At 47.6% G+C, this 20,261-nt stretch overlaps 1 protein-coding gene across 4 annotated transcripts in view; it reads left to right on the top strand.

The window, feature by feature from the left end:
• Window positions 1-67: 67 nt before the first annotated feature.
• CAMSAP2 (calmodulin regulated spectrin associated protein family member 2) overlaps window positions 68-20,261 on the top strand; it is a 91,494-nt gene continuing 71,300 nt past the window's right edge. For all 4 annotated transcript variants that reach the window (XM_020906982.2, XM_020906980.2, XM_020906981.2 and 1 more), the window contains exons 1-2: window positions 68-834; window positions 19,613-19,872. In XM_020906982.2, the coding sequence (XP_020762641.2) occupies window positions 696-834; window positions 19,613-19,872 (399 nt within the window). In that variant the 5' untranslated portion in view covers window positions 68-695. The remainder of the gene's footprint in view (window positions 835-19,612; window positions 19,873-20,261) is intronic.

Below are 20,261 nucleotides of genomic sequence, written 5' to 3'. Positions count from 1 at the left end.
CCCACCGCGCATGCTCCGCGGGCCGCCGGGACCCGGCCGGGCGGCGGGCGGGGCGGGCCGCGCGAGGGCGCATGCGCAGACGGCGCCGCCGCGCGGTCCCAGTGCGGCAGCCGGAGAAAACCGCAGCGGCGGCGGCTGAGGCGGCGGCTGAGGCGGCGAGTGCACGGGCGGCCGCAGGCGGAGCGCGGGCCGGGGCTGGCCGGGCGGTGCCTGAGCGGCGGGCTGACGGCGTCCGCGCGGCGGTGGAGGGCGAGCGCGACGAGGGGCGACTGCCGGCGCCGGCGCCGCAGGGACTTTGACGTTCTCGGCTCCATCAGCGCCGGGCGGGGGCCGCCCTAGTCCCCCGACCGCGTCCCCCCGGCGAGGCCCCGGGGCTCCGGCCGGCGGGGCGCCCCTCGGGCGGGCCGCGCTCGGAGGGCGGCGCGATGGCTGGACGGCCCCCGCGACGTGACCGCTGAGGACGCCCCCGCCGCGCCCGGGCCCGGCCGCGCCGAGACAAAGGGGAGGCGCCCGCACGCGCGTTCGCGGGAGGCTCGCGGGGCGGCCGGACGCGGCGTCGCCTCGCCTTGGGCCGGGCGCGCGGGGCCTGCCCGATGCTCTGAGCTGCCCGGGGACTCCGGCCGGGACCCCGACCCCCCGGCCCCGCGGCCGGCCGCGCCATGTGAAGGGTGGGCCGGCGCCCGGAGCGCGTGAGGATGGGGGATGCCGCGGACCCCCGGGACGGGAAGAGGACGTTCATTGTTCCGGCCATCAAGCCCTTCGACCACTACGACTTCTCCAGGGCCAAAATCGCCTGCAATCTGGCCTGGCTGGTGGCCAAGGCCTTCGGGACAGGTAGGCGGTGGCCGTCCGTGCCTCCCTCCCCCGCAGCTGCGCGCATCCCGGTTTTGTTTCCGTCCTCTGGTTCCCCCCCCCCGCCCCGCTCCCCGCCTGACTCGGCGCACAGGCTCGGCGACGCGATGTGCGAGGAGGAGAAAGGAGGGGGGTAATAACGCCGGCTTGCTCTTCAGTCAAGAGCCTCCGGTTTGGGCAGGTGGGATGCTCCAGATTTCTTTTATTGGATAGCAGAAGTGGGTGTTTGTTGTTTTTGTTTTTTTACCTCGTTCCAGTGACCAATTTTGTCACGTTTTTACACGGGGTGGTTTTAATTTGTGGTATTTTTCTCATGGTGCTGCATTCATTTCCCCCGCAGTCATAGCTGTGATTACAGCTGAGTTGGTTTCGTTATTATTGGAAGGAGGTGGCTGGCACACAGACTACATTGATTCTGACATTTGTAACCATGGCTGCGAGTCAGGCTCCGTGGGCTGTACGTGGCCCGCGGCCGAGTGCAGGTTTTTAGTTTTTGTGGTCCTTCTTTAAGCCTTTGTCCTCCTGTACACGGTCCAGGCTCTGTTAGACCAGTTATTTAAACCCAGTATTTAGCTTGCTGACTGTCACGTACTGTTTTCATTTCGTGTTCAGACACATTCCTTTTCCCAAACATTTTGGCTTCATAAATTAAGAGAAACAACAACTCCCTACTGTGGGATTAAAAAAAATTTTTTTTAATAGAAGAGTTTTTTGAGGGCATGTGCTGTTGACACAAACTGTATAGTCCAGTGGAAGTCAGACACTCCCGCCTTAACCCAGTCTTTGCAAAATAACAGGAAAAGGGCCTCCTGTGTAATTCCTTGGCTGGTGCATTAGGAGCCCCTGTTGTGGAGCTCTGAAAGATTTAGCTTTTCACTGGGAGATTTTTCCATGCAGCTGGTTTCTTCTGATAGCTTTGAGTCATTCTGTAAGATTTCTGTGCCCTAGTTAATAAATTTTGGATATGTAAAATATCTGTTGAAAAGTTTCTTAGTATTTACAGACTTTTCTTCAGATGTTAAATACAGGTTTTTTTTTTTTTTTTTTTTTTTTTTGAGGGGAAGAGGATGGCTTCTTTCCAGTTTTAGGACCATGAAAATATGTGGGTAAATGGTTTAATTAATTCTTAACTGTTCAAACATACACAGTTGACTAGCAGGACTGCATATTTAGTTAACTAGCGAATGAATCTCAGCGTTTAGAAAATTGTTTTAGTTAGTTTTGAGGGAAACTTCACCTTACTGGGATTTGATGTTTATGACAGCTTTTGTCTTACTTGAATTCTCATGCTTTGTATTGAAGCAGAAACATGTTAAAGGTTTTCAAACTCGCATCAGGAGTAAATATAATAAAAAATTTACTTTGAAATAATTTGGCTCTTAGAGATTTTGTTGAAACTGAATGTGTAGAGTAACACATGGGAGGAAACACAAAGTGTTAGAGTATTTTTGTTTCCTGACACCACTGAAGCTAATATCCATTTAGAGGAGAAATGGAAGCTACTTAAGTGTTTGGAAAAGATGGAGAAAGGGAAATTTATATTTCCACCTCTGTGGAAAAGCAGTGTGTACGAAATGGAATGCAGAGGGGATAGCAAAAATATTTCCTTTCCTCCTGAAACTGAGGGAGAATCTTGTAGTACAGATGTCCTTGTTGCCCTGGATTCATGAGGATTCCTGACCACAAAAAGGCCTGCTCTCTGGGTGTGTGTCAGGCAGGTTTAATAGATCCTGGGCCTCTTGAGGAGCAGGCGTTGAGGAGGAGAAGAGGAAGAAGCAGAGCCCGGGTGGAATGTGTTGTGTGTGGGAGGCGTGTGAGATGCTGTGCGTTCTGTTGTACGTTCGGGGCCCACGGCAGCTCTGTGATATAGGTAGCCTGCTCCTCATCTAAAAAATGCGAGGTCCCCAGTGCAGAGAGAGATTAAACAGTTTCCCTACGGTCACACTTTGAGTGAGGGCAGACATGAGCTTTGACTTGAGTGTCTGACTCCGAAGGGCTCGGTGTGGGTGGAGCAGGCACACCTCTTCTGTGTCTGATACTTCAAACACACTGCTCTGTTAGTAGTCCCACAGAATTCCTCCAGAAGGGTAGTGTTCTCGTTTCACAGATGAGGGAATGAGCTCAGACCCGTTCGCTCAAGATTAAACATCTGGTGGGTCCTGCAGGTCTTTACTCCTGCTGCCACTCTGCAGAGTAAGCCTCTTTATCCGCCAGGTGTGCAGAATGTCCATGTAGTACATGTTCAAAGTCTTCTTTACTCACTTGTTTTCTTTGAGTAATGGCAGATCTTACTCCCAGATGGCTTAGATGAATGACGTTGGCACTTATATTTGTCTTGGGAGCGATTGGCCTGGACAAAAGTCATATTCAAAATGGAATGAAAAACAAGCTTAAAAAAAACATAAAGTCACTTAATAAGGAGAAATTAATGTATTATTAAGAAGGTTATGTATGTACATTTTGTTTGTTCTTATTCAACAGTCTTTCAAAATATACATTTATATGGGGTGAGTAGAAAAAAGGTAAGATTTCATTTCTTTGAATGTAAATTTTCTGCATTTGCTGCAGACACTGTTTTATGACAGGTATTAGTAAACAGCGTATTTCAGAGGTATTGCCTAGGGGTATTCAATGAATCATTCAAAACACTAGCCCCCATTTAAGTTATGACTTATGAACATCCCTTCTTTAACGATGGCATGTAGGATTCTTAGGTTCTGATTTAGTCTTTTTTTGTGAGAAACGTTCTAACTTTTGACAAATTAAATTTTAGAACTGTATATCGGAAAACTCATTTAAGAGGATAGCTGGAAATCAGTTGTGGGCTAGGATGAAGTTATTGAACTTTAAAAAAATAAATAAAGCACTGGTATTTAATGCCTAGAAAGCAGGTAATACCTAGGTTATACCTAGAAAGCAGATGGAGTATTTACTTAATTCGAGATTGGAATCATATTTTTTTTCTTTACACTGAAAATGTTCCAGATAACCCAAATCTTAATAGCTTATTTTGTGGGAGGAGGCAGGTACAACTTTGATCAAATGGAGAAGTTTGTTTAGGTGAATTTTAGTCAGTAAGCAGGTAAGATGCTCTAATTACTTGAAGCAAATTGCAGAAGGGAAAGTTGAACTGTGCTGTGTCTGGTGTATTTGAATAGCTTCACCCATTTATGCAATAGTATAACTTTGCTTTAAGTTTGCGAAGTTCTCACACTTGGAGTTCTTTTTTGTTGATCGTGTAACTTGGGCAATGGCAGTGAAAATGCCTCTTCTTTACTATAACACTAGAGTCCTAACCACTGGACCATCAGGGAATTGCTGGCATTTGTTCTTCACGTAGAACATAAGACCCACTTCCTGGTGTCACTTTATCATTTCAACCTTATCAACTGTCATTCTTCCTTTTGTACCATGAACTACAGAATATATATAGCAGAGTATAAAATCATCTGCTATTATGTGTGTGTGCTGAGTCACTTCAGTCATGTCCAACTCTTTGTGACCCCATGGACTGTAGCCTACCAGGCTCCTCTGTCTATGGGATTCTCCAGGCAAGAATACTAGAGTGGGTTGCCATGCCCTCTTCCTAGCCCAGGGGTCGAGCCCGCATCTCTTATGTCTCTCACATTGACAACCAGGTTCTTTACCACTAATGCCACCTGGGAAGCCCATCTGCTATTATCAGTTCAGTTCAGTCGCTCATTCGTGTCCAACTGTTTGTGACCCCATGGACTGCAGCACACCAGGCCTCACCAACTCCTGGAGCTTGCCCAAACTCATGTCCATCAAGTTGGTGATGCCATCCAACCATCTCATCCTGTCATCCCCTTCTCCTCCTGCCTTCAATCTTTCCCAGCATTAGGGTCTTTTCTAATGAGTCAGTTCTTCAAATCAGGTGGTCAAAGTATTGCAGCTTCAGCATCAGTCCTTCCAATGAATATTCAGGACTGATTTCCTTTAGGATTGATTGGTTGGATCTCCTTGCAGTCCAAGGGACTCTCAAGTGTCTTCTCCAACACCACAGTTCAAACACATCAATTCTTCTGCACTCAGCTGTCTTTATGGTCCAACTCTCACATCCATACATGACTACTGGAAAGACCATAGCTTTGACTAGATGGACCTTTGTTGGCAAAGTAATGTCTCTGCTTTTTAATATGCTATTTATCTGCTATTTTTATTTAATATGATTTTTCATCTGTTACTATAAATACTCTTTATTATGTTTCTTTGTATATCCCAATACATTTTGTCAAAATCCTGCATGAGACCCGACTCTCATGCACATGTGGTCTCAGTGGCCAGCACTGTGGTGAAGGGAGCCTGGAACAGAGGGGCCGGTTTGGGAAGTTCTCGCAGGAGTCTGGGTGTCAGGTGGCCGCATGAAAACGCCGGTATTGTTTATTGAGTTCCTCCTTTGTGTCAGTCTCTTTCTGTGTTCCATCTCATTTTGATCCTCATAACAGCCTTGAGAGGTGCAAGCTGTCCAGGATCACTGGTGAAGAAATGAGGCCCAGGGGTTCGGGGACTCACCCAACACCACCTAGCGTACGGCCATGTGTTCTCAGCCTGTTTTCAGCTGCCCTCTTTACCACTGTGCTGTACGGGTAGGAGTTGGATTAACGGAAAAGAGGCAAACATAGAAGAAACACTGCCGAGACCTAGTCCCTGGTGTTTCTAAAGGGCTGAATTTGGGATGCCTGGGGAGGGGACGAGGTCACCTGCGATTATAAGGAGAACGGGGTTGCTTGAGCTTTGCCATCGGTGACTGAGAGGCTGAGTCAAGTGCCATTGGCTGAGCTGGGAGCGGCCAGTGGGAAGGGAAGTCAGCTTTGTTCTGGGGAACCTTGAGCTTAATGTGTTGGCCAAATATGTTATCTGAGAAATCCAGTAAGGTAGGCAGCTATAAGTGTGGGTATGGAGGAGGGTTGACTAGGCGAGGCTACAAAATAGCAATTTGGGAATCTTCTGTGTATGAAGTGTCATTGATCTGGGAAGGAGATGAGGCATAGAGGGAGAGAAGCTTTGAGACAAAATCTAGGGTAGCAAACGCTGAGAATAGTTATGGGAGGAGGCTGAGAAAGAGAAGTCAGAATTAGAGCAATCCGAGTCAGGAGGAGAATTAAGAAAGTGTGCAAACACTGCGGCCCTGGAAGGGGCAAGTTTGCAGTGGGTGGTCTTCTCAGCCGGGTCAGAGGCTGCAGGTGTGTAAACCCGGCCTGTCTTCTGAGAGCTTGTCCTCTAATACAGAGGTGCGGTCAGTGTGTGACCATAGCCGAGCTCAGGAACAATCCTGGAGCCGCGGAGCTGGCCAGTGCCCTGGGGAAGGGGAGGAGCTCTGTGGGAGTGCTGTGGAGGGTTCTCTCCTTCTCAGCGGGGCAGTGGAGATGGTGGAAACGGGGAGGGGACCAGGGAGTGGAGAGTAGGCTCGGCAGGCGGAGCCCCCGGTGTGGTGCAGGCAGGGAGCTCAGAGCGAGGTGTGTCTGCGCAGCAGCAGAGACCTGAGCCTTGCAGGAGGCCTCTGTGCTGGTTGCAGGAGATCCAACTTGAAAGGTAAGTTGGGATTGCTTGAGGGGCCACGTTAAGGAATTTGGTATTTATTTAGTAGATAAGTCAATTATCCTAGGCACATTAGATTTTTTTTAGAAAGCCACTATAATTTATTGAACACATACTTTGTGTCAGGTATAGTTTTGAGCATTTTATATGCGTTTTTAAAAAATTCTGAGAACGACCCTCTTAAGTAGATAGTATGTCTCTTCGTTTACAGCTGTGAGGCAAGGGCCCCTGCCGCAGCACAGCTGTCTGGGGCTTTCCTTGTGGGCAGCGGCCTGTGCGTCATAGGAGTTTAGCAGCGCCCACTCCCAGCTCGCTCTTTCGGACCACTTTCTAGCTCTAAAATGGGGAGTATGAGCAATTTTTAAGTGCTTTAGGCTCTTGAAGTAAAATATATCTGAAATGACATTTGTCCTCAGTAAAGGAAAGTTTCAAAGTAGATGGTTTCATTTTTTTCTGCTGGCATTTTACTGCTTCTTTCAGTATTCTCTTTCAGCTTCTTGTTTTCCATTCTCTTTCTTTTTTTTAAATGACATTCAAATTATGAGATTGCTGACTTGTAAATTTTTCTCTGGTGCATTTTGTAGAATTTTGTATTGTAACAGATTCTGAAACAGCAGAACTAGCTTTTTTTTTTTTTTTTAAGCTATTCACTTTTTTTAAATGGGTTTTAGAGGGCTTGACTGTAAGTCCTTGAAATTTTATTTTTGACACCTCATATTTTCTGAAGAGGTGAGACAGGCATAGATTCATGAATCCAGAGGTACAGAAGGCAGATTTAGTGGGAAGTTGGCTGGACACAGAGAAGGAAAGATGATATTGTGGGGAGTGTTAAGGGTGATTTTTTTTTTTTTTTACTTAGGAATGGACCCTACTCCAGGGCCCTTTCATGTCCCACACAGGCCAGGGCCCTTCCCAGCATCACAGAAAGTGCTCCACTCTTCTCTTAAACCCTTCTTTCTTTTTAAACAGACAAAGCTGCTCAAATATAGGAGATCTCAGATACATACATCAACAGTAAGCTTCCATGTACTCTTTACACAACCTCCACAGTCAATAGCTCATGGCCAGCCTTGATTTATCTTTTCCCTTGCCCGTTATTTGAAGCACATCCCTGCCATCCAGTCATTTCATCAGTAAATATACGAGTGTCTCCAAAGTCAGGGACTCCATTTCTTCTTTGTTGGCGTTGCGTCGCTTGGCAGTGTTGTGTTGGCTCCTGCTGTACACGAGCACTGAGTGGAGACCTCTGCTCGCAGCCGGTCTCAGCGCCTCCCTGTTTCAGGCCTAGTGTGAACAGTGTGTCCATGTCCGTCCCATCCCCCAGTTCCTGCAAAGACTCAGTTTCTTTCCTTTCTGTGGCTGAGTAATACTCCATGGGCTATATGTGCCACATCTTCTTAACCCATTCCTCTGTCGGTGGACACCTAGGTTGCTTCTGTGTCTTGGCCATTGTGAATAGTGCTGCCATGAACACTGGGGTGTATGTAGCTTCTGTTATGGAGGGGCTCTCTTTTTAAATGTAACTGGAGTCCTGCCATCATCACACCACTTTGCCTCACCACTCATGTTTTCACTTCCATTCTCTTCCAGTTCATTTGTTCCAGTCAGTTCCACCACTCATGTTTTCACTTCCATTGTCTTCCAGTTCATTTGTTCCAGTTCATTTGTTCCAGCCCTATCAACATTGATAGGGCTTCACTTCAAATAGGGCCATGTTTGCAATTTGTTATCTCCTCCCCCTTTTTTTGGCCCCCTGTGTTTCTTATATACTGACAGCTAAATTTAGAGAATTAAATGGATTCATGTTTGATTTTTTTTTTTTTTTGCATACTTCATAGATTTGTGTACTTCCACCAGGAGGCACTTAATATCTAATTATTTTTCTTTCTGTCATGACTTCTTCATTTGTTACTTGGAATATTCTTCCCTGAATTAAGTGTCTGGGTACCCTGGAGGAGAAATTTCCTCAATGAACCCTAGTCTCCAGGTGCACTGCCAGGCACCTACCCCAAAGGTCGTGGAGCAGAAAAACTCACAAACCAGATCAGAGTGCTTATATCACATGGTTTGTTAAATCAGTTTACAGTGAGAAGCGAGGGGAAAGGTGGGGTGGGTTGACACATGTAAGACAGAGTGGATCTCCTGTCCTCCGTCCTGAGCTTTGTCCATCGCTTTCTGCTATACCAGCCTCACCTATGGATGGTGTGGTCACACCAGTCAGAGTTGAGGTTGGAACAAGGAGGCCCACAGTGATGCAGGCCACATGCTCGCTCCATCAGGGACTCAAGGGACAGCATGCCTGCCACAGCTTCCCCACGTGTCAGGCATGTCAGGAAGCCTAATGAATCTGTATGGGTCTCATGCTTCTAGGGCAGAAGACGCACAGGCCAGAGTGAGTGTCACCAGTGGGTGGCTCACTTAAGCATTCAGACTGTGAAGTGTTCATGTATATGTAGTGTTCATTGCCTGTTGTTTGTTTAGTCTTATGCATATTTAATGTATCATAAATATTTATAGAATTCCAGCTGAGCTATTTAAAATCCTAAAAGATGATGCTGTTAAAGTACTGCTCTGAGTATGTCAGCAAATTTGGAAAACCCTTCAGTGGCCACGGGACTGGAGAAGGTCAGTTTTCATTTCAGTCCCAAAGAAGGGCAATGCCAAAGAATGTTCATATGATAGTACATTTGCACTCCTTTCACATGCTGTCACACTCAAAATCGTTCAAGCTAGGCTTCAGCAGTACCTGAGCCAAGAACTTCAAAATGTACAAGCTAGATTTAGAAAAGGCAGAGGAACCAGAGATCAAATTGGCAACATCCGTTGGATCATGGAGAAAGCAAGGGTGTTCCAGAAAAACATGCTTCATTGAAAATTCTTAAAGAGTTGGGAATACCAGACCACCTTACCTGCCTCCCGAGAAACCTGTATGTGGATCAAGAAGCAACAGTTAGAACCAGACATGGAACAACTGACTGGTTCCAAATTGGGAAAGGAGTACGTAAAGGCTGTATATTGTCACACTGCTTATTTAACTTATATGCAGAGTACATCATGCAAAATGCCAGGCTGGATGAATCATGAGCTGAAATCAAGATTTCTGGGAGAAATATCAAAAACGTCAGATATGCAGATGATACCACCTTAATGGCAGAAAGCAAAGAGGAACTAAAGACCCTCTTGATGAGGGTGAAAGAGGAGAGTGAGAAAGCTGGCTTAAAACTCAACATTTAAAAAACTAAGATCATGGCATCTGGTCCCATCCCTTCATAGCAAATAGAAGAGGGAAAAGTAGAAACAGTGACAGACTTTACTTTCTTGGGCTTCAAATCACTGCGGACGGCGACTGCAGCCATGAAATTAAAAGACACTTGCTCCTTGGAAGAGAAGCTATGACAAACCTAGATAGCATGTTAAAAAGCAGAGACATCACTTTGCTGACCAAAATCTGTATACTTCAAAGCTATAATTTTTGCAGTAGTCACGTACAGATGTGAGAGTTGGACCGTAAAGAAGGCTAAGCACCGAAGAATTGATGCTTTTGAACTGTGGTGTTGGAAAAGACTCTTGAGAGTCCCTTCGACAGCAAGGAGATCAAACCAGTCAATCCTAAAGGAAATCAGTCCTGAATATTCATTAGAAGAACTGATGCTAAAGCTGAAGCTGTAATACTTTGGCCACCTGATGCAAAGAGCTGACTCATTGGAATAGACCCTCATGCTGGAAAAAAATGAAGACAGAAGAGGGCGGCAGAGGGATGAGATGGTTGGATGGCATCCCTGACTCGATGGTCATGAATTTGAGCAAACTGTGGCAGGTAGTGAAGGACAGGGACGCCCGGTGTGCTGTAGTCCACAGGGTCGGAAAGCGTCGGACACGCCTGAGCGACTGAACAACAGCATTGCCTTTCTATGTTTAATGTACATATGCTGCTCACCACTTAACTTTACGCGATACATTCCTTGAGTTCTGTAGATGGCTAACAGACTTTTTATTTCCTAGTAGTTAACCTATACTTCAAATATCTTTGAAGTTTTCACATCTATTTTACAAACGTATGCATTTTTTTAGTAGAACTGAATAGCCTTTAAAGTAAAAGTACATTTTCTAAGGTACAGGAAAGGCAGGATAACTGCTCTGTTCTTTCCCTTTACTGAGGGGAAATTGGACCAAAGTGATGGGTCAGTGACCCACAAGAATCTGGAAGGGAGTGAAGAGTAGGGAGAAAGAGCACTTTGAGCAGTGGTGACCGGGATGTCAGAGGCTGTGCAGGGGACGGGAGCATGGTCCCGAGGCTGCATGGCTGGCGGGGGCACTGCGCCATCCAGGGATGCAGGCAGGCCTGGGCCACTTACCTGTGGGTCAGAGGAAGGCTCTGAGTCCTTGAAGAAGTTGGACGTCATAGAGAACCCTGAGGCTGGGTGTGGTGGGTAGCTCGGTCAGGTGTGCCCGCGGGAGTAAACAGATTCTGGCTACAGTAGAGAATGGTTTGGAACAGGGCGAGGGTCAGCACTGCAGAGACAGGTGTAGGAGAGAACTGATGCTGAGTCCCGAAAAATGGATGCTTTCGAACTGTGATGTTGTAGTTCAGATGAAAAGTCCTGAGAGCTGGACTGGAAGGTGTGCGCTGAGACTGAGAAGGCAGGGCTTTGGGTTGGGTGTGGTGATGGGTTTGGTCTGGGGCTTGAGGGGCGGGGAGGCGGTAGTGAGGACTCCCAGGCCCCAGGCTTGTGCACCTGGATGGTGCTGTGGAACTTTGATGTAAGGAACACTGGGAGAATATTGATTTTGGGGTTTCATGACTCTTCTCGGCATAATTTCAAATGTCTAAAAGTAGTATGAGGAGCTCCTGAATACCCTTCACCCAGAGTTATCAGTTGTTGACATTCTGTCCCGTTTGTTCTATGATTCCCTTTCCCTGGCACAAGTGTGTGTGTGTGTGTGTGTGTGTGTGTACATACATAGTATTTCGTGAACTGTTTGAGAGTGAACTAGAGACACTGTATCCTCTACCTCTGAATGCTTCAGGCTGTCTTCTGAGATGAGCGGTAAGTCTCTGATAATCTGAAAAGTTTGAGAACTGGGTAATTGAGCGCGTTGTATTATCTAATCCCGCGTTCAGCTTTGCCGTTGTCTTAGTACCCCTTGTTGCTACTTCTCCTCTTCCCAGAGCCACCCAGGATCATGCACCGCGCGTAACTGGCTTGTCTCTGCCGGCTCTGTAACCTGGGATGGCTTTTCAGCCTTGTCGTCACGGTGCTGATGTGGGGAAGTCTGCGCACCCCGCCACATGCGGGGTTGGGTGTCGGGCCCCTGCCTCGGGTGCTGTCTCTTTGCCCTGTGCCGCCGGCAGGAGCAGGCTGGTCCCCACAGGGCCGTCCTCGCCCCCTGGTCTCCTGCCCTCCATGACAAGGTCTGGCTGCTGTCAGTGTCCCAGGAGGAACCCCTAGGTAGTAAGAAGAACCAGTGCACAGACCCCTGCCCCGGACAGGAGGCGATGGAGACCCGGGAGCTCAGACGCTTCCCAGCGCCCCTCCTGTACCTGCTGCCAGCCCGGCGTCTTTGGCTTTCTTCCCTCTAGTCCTCTGACATTACTCTCTTTCCCCTCCACCCCCCTCCCCCCGCCCCCTGCACCTTTTCTCACCTTGGTGCCCCCTGCCTGCCTGCCTGGGGGCCTGGGCCGGGACACCCAGGAGGCCCCGAGGGGCACCAGCGGCAGCCAGGCCACCCCGCCCTCTGCCCGCCCCCCCTCTGGTCCTGACCCCCTCTCTCACACACAGTGAGGCTGGGGGCGGGGGAGACGTGGCAAGTCCCAGGTCTCAGCACCCCGGGAACATCTGAGCCTTCAGTGTCCGTTTGTTTCCTTTATTGAAATGTGTTTTTATCCTAGAAAAATAGTAGGCCACTTATTTTACAGAAGGTCCCTCGATTTGGGTCTGTTGAACGTGTCTTCATGATAGAGTCAGTTACGCTGATCGGGCAGGATGACCACAGAAGGGGCGCTGTGTTTCCGGTGGGTCGTGTCGGAGTCACACGGTGTGCACTCAGTTGGTGAGGTGGACTTTAATCTCTCTCTTTAAAAAAAATACAGTTTATTTAGTTTCGATCGTGCTGGGTCTTTGTTGCGGCCTGTGGGCGCTCCAGCCGTGGTGCTTCTCTCATGGAGCACGGGCTCTCACTGCACGAGCTTCAGTAGCTGTAGCACGCCGGCTCAGGGGCTGTGTCTCGAGGGCCCTGGAGCATGCAGGCTTCAGGAGTGGTGCTGCAGGGCTTCGTTGTTCCTCCTCAGCGTGTGGAATCTTCCCAGACCAGGGATCGAACCCATGTCCCCTGCATTGGCAGCTGGGTCCTTATCCACTGTGCCACCAGGCAAGTCCAGACTTTGATCTCTTGCTTTAGGTGGTATCTACGACTTTTCTCCACTATGAAGTTATTATTTTCCATTTTTAATTAAGAAGCAGTTTGCAGGGAGATACTTTGAAACATCCTGTTCATCAAACTTTGGCCTACCGACTTAGCACCCACAGTGATCCTTGCTTGAGTCAGTTATTACCCTGTTTACTGTATCCCATTTTTGGTATTCTGCTATGAGGAAGAGTTTTCCCTTCTTTTTCTTTCACAAACTTATTCATTTAATCGCTTACATCAGGATGGACATTCTTGTTTATTCAGTGGGTTATAATCATTTGTTGTCATTATTTATTTGCTGTCCAGATTGTCTCAGGTTTGGCTGGTTGGAATCTCCTTCTCGCTGAGTCCTGCGAGCTTCTGACACGGTGCCCTCGCTTGCTGGCTCTGAGCCTTCTTGGCATGCACACACACACGCACGCATTGGCAGCCGAGCGTGTACTTTGCTGTTCCAGCTCGGGAGGAAGCAGCCATTTCTTAAGGAGTCCTGGTCGCTCTCGCGGGAGGGTCTTAGAGACCATGATGCAGGTGCACTCTTGCTGCTGCTGGGGTTCAGCAGACGTGACCTGTGGCTCCGGCGCTCTGTGGCTGCCACAGGTGCGTGTCACTCGCCGTGTGCTCATGCTGACACTTCCCACCCGAGGCCGACTCCACGGAGCTCGCCCTCACCTTCGCCTCGCCCTGTGCGTTTCCATCCCTGTCCCCCAGGAACCTGGCTCTGGTCTTGGGGTTGAGGCTTCCCTGCATCCTGGAGGATGGTGAGGATCTGCAGCTCAGAAGAGGCCCTTGTGTCTCTCAGGGCGGCGGGAGGGGTGGAGTGGGGACTTCACACCTGAGGTGCGGCGTGGAGGGACGGGGAGGCCCTGCCTGAGCTGTGCTCCTGGCGCCCTTCCGGGTGCTGCTGCCGAGGATGGGGAAGGGCCCAGTCTCCTGGAGGCTGCAGTGCGGGGTAATAGCAGACCCGGATATTGTGGGCCAGCAGTCATGAGAACAGGATGACTGATGGGAAGGGGGGTCTGGGGCTCCCGTGGGAGGAGGATGAGGGCCGACTGGGCGGCTTGGAGCCCAGAGACTCGTCTGCGGCGCGCCGGCCTGGCCCAGAGGGGCGGAGGTTGGGGTCCAGAGCTGGGGAGGTGGACACATGACACATGTGGGCAGCAGGGGGTGGCCTGAACTTGGGGAGGGGATGCCTGCACTCAGGGGACCCCATCAAGTAAGACAGGGCTTCAGGGCGCCAGCCTTCCCTGCTCTGCCATGCTGACTCCTGCTGCTGGTGAACTAGGCTACCTGAAGACGACTCAGGTTTTGAGAGGGAATGCTGCTGCAGAAGTCAGGTGGCCTAGAGGGAATTCTCAGGGCTTTCAAAGCAGATAGGAGGAGTATATTGGGGTTGCTAGTGCAGAATCTGGGACTTGAGGGGAAATTTGAAATCTGCGTATCTTTAGAACAAGGCCAGTGACTAAACTTTTATAAAGTAACGTTTTCAACCATCAGACGTCCACTGCGCGCTCCTGTGGGTCAGGCACTGAGCTGCTGGGGTGAGTGGTGGGAATAAGAGGCCTTGGCCTGGGTGAGCGCCTGCTTGTCAGCTGTGGGCTTAGCAACTGCTCCTTATTCTGATAGGCAGACTCTTTGTAACTTAATCTTTGATTACTGGTACTAGGATTTTTTTTTTTTTAATGTTACTGACCATTTTTGTGTCTTTTGCTTAATTTAAGAGTTCAAGGTCTAGGGTTTACTTTCACTTGGAGTTTTTGATACTCACAAATTCTGTCTTAGTAATTAATTGTTTTAGACACAATTTTTAGATTTGGAAATTAACGCAGCATTCCCCTGGCTGAGTAGTGACATTTCTGAAATGCATTCCCCTCATACCCCCCAACCAGTCATTGTTTAAGGAAATTTGAGTTTTTTGCTGGTGTATGGATGCAACTTTTACTAGTACTAACTTAGCTTCTTAGAAAAGGGCCTTGAACAGGACTGTTCTGTGCTCTCTGCCTGTGCCCAAGCCTTTCAGCTGATTGTGAATTTCAAAGCTTTGCTCTAGCCAGGATTTATTTATAATAACATGAGTATGGTAGGTTCTTGCTTAAGTCCTGGTACACAAGAAAAACTTGTCTTTGCCCCTTTGCAATTCTGGGAGTGGAGTTTCAGTTTTCTGAAGTATTAATTTCTTATCTTGTACTCTGGAGATGAGGGGGAGGGTGAAACTTCTTATCTTTGATTTTGCCTATTTATTTTTCTAATATGCGGTTTCAGTTCATTTGTTTTAAAATGTGATACAACTCCAAACTGTTTTTTTAAAGAATGACAGTTTTGTACTGTTTGCAAAATGATAGACATTTTTGAAGTTGTCTTTTCAGCATATGCAGTTCTTGAAGTCTTATTCTTAAAAGTGACCTACTTTACAATACTCAGTATGCAGTTTTGCATTCTTTAGGGATGGAATGATCTGTTTTTGTCATATTCTTAAAACATTCTGAGACTCGCTATGGCTCCTTTCCCTTCTCCTTGCATTGAAATCTTTTTGAAACTTATGCTTTCATAATTTAGACTTGTGGGTACATCATAGCACAATGAAAATAGCCCCTAAGCTGTCTTCTTCCACCTTCCAGTTTGGTGATCCTGGCAGACCATTGTTATTTTTGAATCTGTTTAGCTACATGGTTTAGGGTTAAGATTCTGTATTTATTAGCTGTGTACCTTTAGCACAATACCTTTCTTGAGTTCCTTATATCTAAAATAGGGACAAGTGGATTGGTCGTATTTAAAGACAGAATGCATATTTATGACAGCCATAACAACCCTTTTTAAGTATTAACGCAGTCCTAATATTTTTCTGTATATTGTCTGATTTGACAGTTTCACCGAGTTGTAATAAAGCTCATGGGTGGGGAAGGATGTAAATGTAGTATGTAAATGTAAATGGATGTACAGGTGTGGTGGAGAAGTTTGTAAACAGATGGTGAGCAGTCAGTTTGCACAACTGGTGTTTAGGTACTAAGTTACCTGTATTAATCACTTTTCACTGTTGAGAGGAAAAAATCTATCATGTATACATTTTATAATAATCTTAAAATCAAATGATTTCCCTTTTAAATTTGTTCTACTAGTAGCTTCCGTTTAGTTCCTGGGATACAAGAATTTAAATGAACACTGACCCTGCATTCCGTAGTTTATGACGAAGCTTACCATCACCCTGCGGAGTCTGTCAGGTTTAAGGCTGGCTCACAGCTGGTTAATGCGGCTCTGAAGGAAAGGAAAGAGTTTTCGATTATTAAATGAGGATGATATTTTTAGATGTCTCCAAAATCCCAAATTGGTCCATCTACTCTTGACCTCTTTCCACAGTCCAGTATCCCCAGGGTATTTTTGCTGTTGTTCCAAACTCAGCATGTCTGGAGCTGAGGTCATGGTCCTGCTTTTGGCGTGGATGCTTCCTCTGGCTTCCCTTCGTCTGTCCAGTGATGCGCCTCTTTCCCTGATCATCTCTGGGTGCCGTCTGACCCCTTCTCTCTGCTTTGTGCCTGGGCCCTCGGGGTTTGTCCCTGTCCTTCCCTTCCTGTTGGTGTCGCTGCCCTGCCTCCTTCCCACGTCATTTCCTAGTCTCTGCAGCCTTCTGTCTCTGATTTTTATCACCATCAGTATTGAATACTAGATTAACTGTCCCCAGACATCAGTCATAATGGGTCACTTTCCTCCTGTACAACTGTCGGCAGTTCCTTGTTCAGTTCAGTCGCTCAGTCGTGTCTGACTCTCTGTGACCCCATAGACTGCAGCACGCCAGGCCGCCCTGTCAATCACCAGCTCCCAGAGTTTACTCAAACTCATGTCCATTGAGTCAGTGATGCCATCCAACCATCTCATCTTGTCATCCCTTTCTCCTCCCGCCTTCGATTTTTCCCAGCATCATGGTCTTTTCCAATGAGTCAGTTCTTTGCATCAGGAGGCCAAAGTATTTGAGTTTCAGCTTCAGCATCAGTCCTTCCAATGAATATTCAAGACTGATTTCCTTTAGGACGGACTGGTTGGATCTCCTTGCAGTCCAAGGGACTGCAAGTCCAAGAAGTCTCAAGAAGTCCAAGTCTCAAGAGTCTTCTCCAACACCACAGTTCAAAAGCATCAATTCTTTGGCACTCAGCTTTCTCTATAGTCCAATTCTCACATCCATACATGACTACTGGAAAAACTATAGCTTTGACTAGACGGACCTTTGTTGGCAAAGTAATGTCTCTGCTTTTTAACGTGCTGTCTAGGTTGGTCATAACTTTCCTTCCAAGGAGCAAGCATCTTTTAATTTCATGGAATTTCATGGCTGCAGTCACCATCTGTAGTGATTTTGGAGCCCAAAAAAGTAAAGTCTGACACTGTTTCTACTGTTTATTTGCCGTGAAGTGATGGGACCAGATGCCGCAATCTTAGTTTACTGAATGTTGAGTTTTAAGCCAACTATTTCATTCTCCTCTTTCACTTTCATCAAGAGGCTCTTTAGTTCTTCTTCACTTTCTGCCATAAGGGTGGTGTCATCTGCATATCTGAGGTTATTGATATTTCTCCCGGCAATCTTGATTGAAGCTTGTGCTTCATCCAGCCCAGCATTTCTCATGATGTACTCTGCATATGAGTTAAATAAGCAGGGTGACAATATACAGCCTTGACGTACTCCTTTTCCTATTTGGAACCAGTTTGTTGTTCTATGTGCAGTTCTAACTGTTGCTTCCTGACTTGCATACAGATTTCTCAAGAGGCAGGTCAGGTGATCTGGTATTTCCCATCTCTTTAAGAATTTTCCTCAGTTTGTTATGATCCACACAGTCAGAGGCTTTGGCATAGTCATTAAAGCAGAAAAAGATGTTTTTCTGGAACTCTCTGGCTTTTTCGATGATCCAACGGATGTTGGCAATTTGATCTCTGGTTCCTCTGCCTTTTCTAAAACCAGCTTGAACATCTGGAAGTTCTCGGTTCACATATTGTTGAAGCCTGGCTTGGAGAATTTGGAGCATTACTAACGTGTGAGATGAGTGCAATTGTGCGGTAGTTTGAGCATTCTTTGGCATTGCCTTTCTTTGGGATTGGAATGAAAACTGACCTTTTCCAGTCCTGTGGCCACTGCTGAGTTTTCCAAATTCGCTGGCATGTTGAGTGCTGCACTTTCACGGAATCATCTTTCAGGATTTGAAATAGCTCAACTGGAATTCCATCACCTCCACTAGCTTTGTTCGTAATGATGCTTCCTAAGGCCCACTTGACGTTACATTCCAGGATGTCTGGCTCTAGGTGAGTGATCACACCATCATGATTATCTGGGTCATGGAGATCTTTTTTGTACAGTTCCTCTGTGTATTCTTGCCACCTCTTCTTAATATCTTCTGCTTCTGTCAGGTCCATGCCCTTTCTGTCCTCCTGCCGAAACCCTCTGTCCGCCCGAGCTGTTGGGTCTACTCTCTTCCTCTTCTCTCTGTCCCCTCCTGTTTAGAGACCCTCTCTACCCCCTCTGATGCAATTTCTGCTTGCTCTTCCCCTCCTGTTTTTCTGGATGCAGTTGGGTCAGCCTACCATGGTGCTTACTGCTTTGAACTTGAAGCACACACTTGGTTTCTTACATTTTGTGCTGGGTCGTTTGTTGCTTACTGTTGACTCCAGTTTCCAAATTGACAAACTTGACTTGTCTAGACTATTTGTAGATTATTAAGTCCTTGGGTATTGGGATTATTTCTAAATGCTTGAATTCCCCAGAACCCATACTGGTATAGAAAATGAACGTGCAGTAATTATAATACTATTATTTGATGAAAATATTTTTCTAAATGATTGGACTTCAAAAGCTTTAAGGTAAAATTGCTACAGAGTATATAAATATTTGTGAATATGCTCTTTGGACTTCTGTTCGTGCTGTGACATTACTGAGCTTACACTAAAGCTGTCTCTTCAGGAAGCTCCTGAAATTGGCAGTGGGTGGCTGTGAGCCCTGGCTCTCTGGAGAAGGCAGATGAGGCCTGGCTGGCAGCTGCCTGGGTTCTGTGACTGGGGCTCCACATGGGCCTCCTGCTCAGATGCCTGCCTTTCCTCAGGGGTCCGATGCTCATTCTCGCCGGGCCTTCTTCCTGGGGCATGGCCTGGCCTCCAGAGAGATGCTCAGAGACTGGTCCCATTGCTCAGCTACCTGTCTCCCTCCCCAGAACAGATCAGTCAGGCTTCCGGGAGGGTTTCGGTGGGGTCGGACGGAGGTGGTCAGTGGGTTGGTGTAGTGACCGGGTTTTCTGGTGTTCGGGATGTTTGAGGGTGGTTCTTCCTGAGCCTCAGCTCTAACTGCCCCTCAGCAGGCCAAGCAGGGCGGGAGAGGCAAGGGGACAGTGGGCGGTGGGCAGACGATGTTACACTCTCAGGTGTCGAGGCCTGGGTCCCCGAAACGGCTGTTACACCGCCTTTCCTGGTTAGCCGCTTGAATGGGAGGGGATTCACTGAGACGGGGTTTTCAGACTCTGCACTCATCCTGCGTGTCCCAGTGTGCATGTGGGAGTGCTTTCCCCCGAGTCACTGGGCTCAGCAGACGTGTCTCCATGATGCTTGGCAGTGGCTTTTCGTCATGTACTCGGACAGCATCTTCCATGAAGGAAAGTTCTCTCTCTTTCTCATTCCAGATTGTCTGCCCTGGTCAAATAAACCATCTTTTCAGTTAAAGGGTTATTGTTGTTTCTAAAGGAAATCTTTTAGGACATAAATGATACTGTTAAATAAACTGTGTTTCTTTTATGCAAATCTTGTAAGAACATCTCCCCCTTAATCTTTGTAGAGAATGTGCCAGAGGAGCTCCGAGAGCCATTCTACACGGACCAGTATGACCAGGAGCACATCAAGCCGCCTGTGGTCGGCCTGCTGCTCTCCGCCGAGCTGTACTGCCGCGCCGGCAGCCTCATCCTCAGGAGCGACGCCGCGAAGCCCCTGTTGGGTCACGACGCCGTCATCCAGGCCTTAGCTCAGAAGGGCCTCTATGTCACCGACCAGGAAAAGCTGGTGACAGAGCGAGACCTCCACAAGAAGCCCATCCAGATGGTGAGTCTTCTGTGCCCACAATGATGGTGTTTGACGTGCGTGCTTTTTTTTTCCTTTCATTTTTTTATTAGTTGGAGGCTAATTACTTTACAATATTGTAGTGGTTTTTGCCATACATTGACATGAATCAGCCATGGATTTACCTGTGTTCCCCATCCTGAACCCCCCTCCCACCTCCCTCCCCATCCCATCCCTCTGGGTCATCCCAGTGCTCCAGCCCTGAGCACTTGTCTCATACATCCAACCTGGACTGGTGATCTGTTTCACACTTGGTAGTATATATGTTTCAATGCCGTGTGTGCTTCTGAGCGCAAATCATGTCACACAGCTGAGGGACCTAGGTTTACACTTGCACTGCCATCTCTGCCTGGAGTTTAAAAATCATCTTT

Source organism: Odocoileus virginianus, chromosome 11 (genome assembly GCF_023699985.2).
Source record: "Odocoileus virginianus isolate 20LAN1187 ecotype Illinois chromosome 11, Ovbor_1.2, whole genome shotgun sequence".
NCBI lineage: Eukaryota > Metazoa > Chordata > Mammalia > Artiodactyla > Cervidae > Odocoileus > Odocoileus virginianus.
Note: the sequence above shows the minus strand (reverse complement) of the source record. Positions and strands in the feature narration are given on the sequence as shown.